The sequence below is a fragment of the Chiloscyllium plagiosum genome, chromosome 14 (assembly GCF_004010195.1).
Source record: "Chiloscyllium plagiosum isolate BGI_BamShark_2017 chromosome 14, ASM401019v2, whole genome shotgun sequence".
Classification (NCBI taxonomy): domain Eukaryota; kingdom Metazoa; phylum Chordata; class Chondrichthyes; order Orectolobiformes; family Hemiscylliidae; genus Chiloscyllium; species Chiloscyllium plagiosum.
The window spans coordinates 67062989-67069768 of record NC_057723.1 but is presented as its reverse complement, the minus strand read 5'-3'; the positions used below and the strand labels follow the sequence as shown (position 1 = coordinate 67069768).

Genomic DNA, 6780 nt, shown 5'->3' with positions numbered 1-6780 from the left:
GAGTTCCTGGACTAGGTGGGATAGGACAGTGTCGAGGTAGGTAGATTTGAGTTCAGTGGGGCAGGAGCATGCTGAGACAATGGGTCGGCCAGGGTGGTCAGGCTTGTGGATCTTGGGAAGGAGGTAGAACCGCGCAGTGCGGGGTTCCGGGACTATGAGGTTGGAAGCTGTGGGTGGGAGATCTCCTGAGGTGATGAGGTTCTGTATGGTCTGGGAGATGATGGTTTGGTGATAGGGGGTGGGGTCATGGTCAAGGAGGCAGTAGGAAGAGGTGTCCTCGAATTGACGTTTGGCTTCAGCGGCCTTCAGAGGTCAGTGCGCCAAACTACCACTGCGCCCCCTTTATCCGCTGGCTTGATGGTGAGGTTGGGATTAGAGCAGAGGGATTGGAGGGCTGCGCGTTGTGAGGGTGAGACGTTGGAACGGGGAGGGGCATAGACAGGTTGAGGCGGTTAATGTCCCGGCGGCAGTTGGAAATGAAGAGGTCGAGGGCAGGTAATAGGCCAGCGCAGGGTGTCCAATCTTAGGTCAATGCAAAGATCTAAGTTTATATTTTGAAATATCGTCTATGTTGTAATGTAAGAAAATAAATGGATGGAACCTATAAACTGTAGTGTTGTCACTTTAAGAGTGAAGTTCCTTTATTAGACACAGCAGGCAGATAAGCCTGTACCTGTATGCCATCGTGTGACCAGGTCACACCGCATTGTAGCAGCCGGAACACAAGAGATATGTAGTGATAACTCTGTAATGTCTGCACTCATTCGACTATAACTAACGCCACCAGAGATCTTCAATTAAATGGAATCCAGGCACCTCATTTTGTTGTACAATGATGGCATGAAAGGAAATACTGCATTGTATCAGAAGTCAGAGTATTGCTGTACACCCACTACCGAATGATGTGAAAGAGGCTGGACCTTCTAACCCTAATCCTAGCCCTAACCCAATCACCATGTGTTTTGTTTATAGTGCCAGCTTCCACTGAACACATGGACACATCAAATGTATCTCCTTTCGCACCCAGTAACTCTTGGAAAGCCCCTGTCACAGGGAACGATCTCCAGACATCGACTCAGCTTTGCAGGATAGCTGGAATATCCCAAGGTATGTTGATAATATTAAAGAAGGATTACACTAAACTTAATTTGTATTGAACAATCTAGTTTACCTATCAAATTGTTTATGTTTCAGTACTAGGAATTCAAGTTCCTGCACCTAATCCCCCCTCATATCTCTGAATTGGTCCTCCAAGGCTGCAGGGGGTTTTGATACGCTCAATAATTTATTGTACAGATAAACACCTTAATTATAATTTGAAACTGCATGTTCACTGACATTGTGTAAATTGTTGGAGGCTTTAATCAAGTAGTCATCATCATCATCAGCTCTCCCTTAATTTGTGGATGAGATCTGTCTCCTCTGGGTCATGGGTTTATCTCATGGGTCTGCATGTGACTGCCCCACAGACCTTTGGACATACGGTAGGAAATCCCACAGGCCAATGGGATTGGGAATGCAGAGTTTCCTTCCTTTTATTTCCTTTCTGCAAACATCCTCCTTCCTCATGAAGGCATCCGGACTTGGAACATGCTATAGCCTGACAGACAGGTCGTCCTCCCTACGGACAATTGGTATCAAGCTCCCTCCGGCCATATAAGTCAATGTTACACCATCTCATGGCGATTTCCTGTGTGACCTTGTAGCTTTTCTTTTTTCCTTCCCTGGAATTTTGGCCATTTGTGAGTTGAGTGAATAGGGGTAAACACTTTTCAGCCATCGGGACTATGCCCAATCCATCATTGTTGGTTTCCCAGAGTTTGGCCAGACTGCTTGTTTCAACTGTCTGAAGTACATGAAAGTCCCTCTGATTGAACACACAGAATGGAGTGGAGGGAATTCCCATTGTGCTCTATTGCAATATTGACCACCAGAGAAAGGCATGACCTACACTGAGTGTCGTTGACCACTCTGCACCAGATTTTCCAGCCTTTCTCGATCTCTTCAATTCTGCATAGAAAAGATTCAATCTGTCCTTCAATGTTGCTAAAACAAAACCAACAATAACTTAGAGCTGGTCAGTCAAAACTTAAGGAATTGTATTTGAATGCACAAAGTATTTGAAACAAAACAAATGAACTGATTGCCCAAATTGAGATAAATAAGTAGGAAGGACAGAGAACGAGGAGGAGTGGCTCGTTTGGAGATAGTATTAGCCACAATAGAGAAGGATGACCTGAGTTCAGGAAATCAAGTTATAGAAGTAATATGGGTAGACATGAGGAATATTAAAGTCAAGAGGTCACTTGTGGAAGTTGTGTATAGGCACCTAATAGTAACCAATGAAGGGCTGATTCCTGATGAAGGGCTTATGCCTGAAACATCGACTCTCCTGCTTCTCGGATGCTGCCTGACCTGCTCTGCTTTTCCAGTGCCACACTTTCCGACTCTGATCTCCAGCACCTGCAGTCCTCACTTTCACCTAATAGTAACCACTTAGTAGGACAAGGCATCAAGGAAGAAATATTAGGAGCTTGGCAAAAGATTACAGAGAATATCATGGGGAATTTTAACTAGAAAAGACTGAAAAAGACAGTTGAAGAAAGAAGTCGTATAGATGAGGAATTCATTGAATGTTATGTAGACAATTTCTTCAACCAGCATGTTATGGCACCAATCAGAGGGCAGGCAATACTAGACCTTGTTTTAACCAATAAGATAGGATTATGTACTGACCTCATAGTGAGAGCAGCCCTGGGTAGCAGTGACCATAACAATATAATTAAATTTTACATACAGTTTAAGGGAGAGAAGAGTAGGTCCAAGGTTACTATTTTGAACTTAAACAAGCGCAATTAAGAAAGCATGAAAGCAGAGCTGGTGAAAGTGAATGTGCAATTCAGGTTAGAGGATAGGTCAATAGAGATGCAGTGGCAAACACTTAAGGCAATATTTGAGAAAGCACAGAATAGATATTCCAATAAATTTTAACAAGTAAGAGCTATTCTAAGATATGGATCATTATAAGTGGTTAATTAGAAAAGTCAAAAATAGAACAAAACACAAAGAAAAACATATAATCATGCAACGATAGGTGACAGGTCAGAATATTGGACTGATTAATTGGGGCAGCATGGTGGCTCAGTGGTTAGCATTGCTGCCTCATAGTGCCAGGGACCTGGGTTCAATTCCAGCCTCAGGTGACTGTCTGTGTGGAGTTTGCACATTCTCCCTGTGTCTGCATGGGTTTCCTCCAGGTGCTCCGGTTTCCTCCCATAATCCAAAGATGTGCAGATTAGCTGGATTGGCCATACTAAATTGCCCATAGTGTACAGGGATTATGTATTAGTTAGGGGCAAAATATAGGGGAATGGGTCTGGGTGGGTTACTCCTCAGAGGGACGGTGCAGACTTGTTGGGCCGAAGGGCCTGTCCCCACGCTGTATGGATTCTAGCAAAAAAATACTAGCAAACTAAGAAGGAGGTAAACATTAGAATATGAGAGAAAGGTAGTGAAAAGTTCTTCTGAAGGAAGGTCCTATTGAAAATGAGTCAGGGGAATTAGTAATGGGAGATGACAGATGAATTGAATAGATATTTTACATCAGCCTTCTCAAACTGTCCCAGAAATAGCTATAGATCAGGAATTGAAAGGAAGGGAGACACTCAATAAAATGACAATTACCAGGGAAGTCGTACAGAGTAAATTGTTGGAACTGTGAGTTGACAAGTCCCCACATCCAGAAGAATTTCATTCTGGGGTCTTAAAGCTAATGAGATGGTTGATTCTCCAAAACCCATTAGATTTGGGGAAGGTTACTTTAGATTGGAAAATAGCTAATGTACCTCATTTATTCAAAATGGGAAAGAGGCAGAAAGCAGGAAACTACAGGCCATCTGTCAGAGGGAAAAATGTTGATGTTATTTTTGAGGACGTTATAACAAGTTCAAAGTAATCAGGCAGAACCAAGGTGTTTTTGTCAAAGGGAAATTGTGTTTAACTAATTTATTATATATTTTTTAAAATGTAACTTGTGCTATAGTTAAAGGGGAACCAGTGAATATATTATGTTTAGATTTCCAGAAGGCATTTGATAAGGCACCACATTAAAGATTATTGTAGAAAATAAAAGCTCATGATGTGAGGGTAACATATGAGTTTATGTTAGAAAGAAGCAGAGTATGGAAATAAAGGATCTTTTTCAGGCTTGCAGGATGTCATGAGTGGTGTGTCACAGGAGTTAGTGCTGGGAGTTACAATTCATATAAATGATTTGGATGACGGGTTCAAAGGTATGGGAGTTAAATTTGCTGATGACACAAAGGTAGATAGGAAATTGAGTTATGAAGAGAACATAATGAGTCTACAAAGAGTAGTTTAAATGAGTGGGTGAAGATCTGGAAAATAGAGTCCAATGTGTACAATCTGAAATTGTCAATTTTGGCAGAGAGAGTTAAAAGAAACATTATCTAAATAGTGAGAGGTTGCAGAGCTCTGAGATGCAGAGAGATCCAGAAAGGTTAGTATGCAGATACAGCAAGTAATCAGGCAAGCTGATAGAATGTTATGGTTTATTGCAACGGGAATTGTGTGCAACAGTAGGGAGATGATGCTTCAGTTATACAGGTCATTGGTGAGACTGCATTTGGAGTACTATGTGGAGTATTAGTCACGATATGCAGAGAAGGATGTTAATGCATTGGAAGTAGTTCACAGAAGGTTTACGAGACTAGTAGCTGAAATGAGCAATTTGTCTTATGAAGAAAGGCTAGGCCTGTTTCCTCTGGATACAGAAGAGTTTACAATCCTGAGGGGACTTGAGTCTTGTCGGAGAATCTAAAATTGTGGTCAGCGTTTAAACATTAGATGTTGCCCATTTAAGTCAGAAATTAGGAAACTTTGTTTTTATCTCAGAGGGTTGAGAGTCTTTGGAATTCCCTTCCTCAAAAGGCAGTGGATGCAGGACCTTTTAAATATTTTTACGGCAGAGGTAGATTGATTCTTGGTTACCAAGGGATTCTGGCCTCGTTTTTTTTTTCAATTCATCTGTGCAATGTGGGTGTCACTAGCTGGCTCAGCATTTAGTGCCCATCCATAGTCACTCTTGAGAAGGTGGTGGTGAGCTGTCATCTTCAACTGTTGCATTCTACGTGCTGTGGGTTGAACCATAATGCTGTTAGGGAGGGAATTCCAGGATTTTGACCCAGCAACAGTGAAGGAACAGGGATATATTTCCAAGTCAGGATGGTAAATGAGCTTGGAAGAGAATTTGAAGGGGGTAGTGTTCCCATATACCTGCTGCCCTTGTCCTCCCAGATGGAAATGGTCATGGGTTGGAAAGTACTGTCTGAGGTGCTTTGGTGAGTTTCTCCAGTGCATCTTGTAGATAGTATACACTGCTGCAACTGAGTGTTGGTGGTGGGGGGAGTGGATGTTTGTGGATATGGTACCAATCAAGTGAACTGTTTGGTCCTCGATGTTGTCACACTACTTCAGTGTTATTGGAGCTGCACTCAGCTAGTCAAGGGGGCAATATTCCATTACAGTCCTGACTTGTACCTTGCAGACAGTGGACAGGCTTTGTGGAGTCAGTAGGTGAGTTACTCACCACAGTATCCCTTGCAAGAATGATATTGTGGCCATCACATCAACATAATTGAGGGAAGGGGTGGACTGGCAACTCAACATTCTGGAGTATAGGATCTTTAGGTGAGACAGAGGAGGATGTAACAAGGGTGATGATGTTGCACTATTGATTAAGGAGCTAATTATTGCAATATGGTGAGACAATATCTTGGATGGGTCCTCAAATGAGGCTTAGTGGGTAGGACTTAGGAATGTTAACTCCTCACTCTCTCAGCGGAGCAGGCAAGGGCTGTTTGGCTGCATGAAGGCTCGGTGACATTTGTTTAACGGTTTAAATTTGAAAGTTTTTTATTACAAAAAGCGCGGAGCGGACCCGGAAGCTGGTGTAGCGCAAGCTTACCTGGGTAGGTTTTTTTTTGCCTATAAAAGCGCGCAGGAGAGGAACCCGAGGCACTACAGAGGTAGTGCCTCCCATCCGCCCTCCTCCTCTAACCTAATAATAAGTCCAGTTGTGGTAAGTAGGGAAGTGCTGCATTTTGCTTGTTCGATTCTTTAGAGCTAGTTTTTTTTTTAAATGGTTACTTTTAGAGGGATGGCAGTGAAGGCAGTGCAATGTTCCTCTTGCAACATGTTTCAGGTGAGGGATGCCATGGTCGTCCCTGCTGATTACACTTGCAGGAAGTGCACCCATCTCCAGCTCCTCCAAGACCGTGTTAGGGAACTGGAGCTGGAGTTGGATGAACCTAGGATCATTCGGGAGGCAAAAGGGGTCATAGATCGGAGCTTTAGGGAAGTAGTAACTCCAAAGATGAAAGATAGATGGGTGACAGTGAGGGGGACTGGGAGGAAGCAGCCAGTGCAGGGAACCCCTGCGGCCGTTCCCCTAAAGAACAAGTATACCGTTTTGGATACTTGTGGGAGGGATGACTTACCAGGGGTAAGTAACGGGGCCCAGGTCTCTGGCACGGAGCCTGTCCCCGTTACTCAGAAAGGAAGGGTGGAGAAGAGCAGAGCAATACTAATTGGGGACTCGATAGTTCGGGGCACAGATAGACGGTTTTGTAGGAACGAGAGAGACTCACGTTTGGTATGTTGACCCCCAGGTGCAAGGGTATGTGATGTCTCTGATCGTGTTTTCCGGGTCCTGGAGGGGGAGGGGGAGCAACCCGAAGTCGTGGTCCACATTGACACCAA

General features: G+C 43.6%; 1 protein-coding gene across 1 annotated transcript in view; it reads left to right on the top strand.

Moving 5' to 3' along the window:
* The window catches only part of LOC122556854 (E3 ubiquitin/ISG15 ligase TRIM25-like), a 37444-nt gene that overhangs the window by 22705 nt on the left and 7959 nt on the right, over positions 1-6780 (top strand). Inside the window, exon 6 of the mRNA XM_043704109.1 lies at positions 973-1107. Within this exon, the coding sequence (XP_043560044.1) occupies positions 973-1107 (135 nt within the window). The remainder of the gene's footprint in view (positions 1-972; positions 1108-6780) is intronic.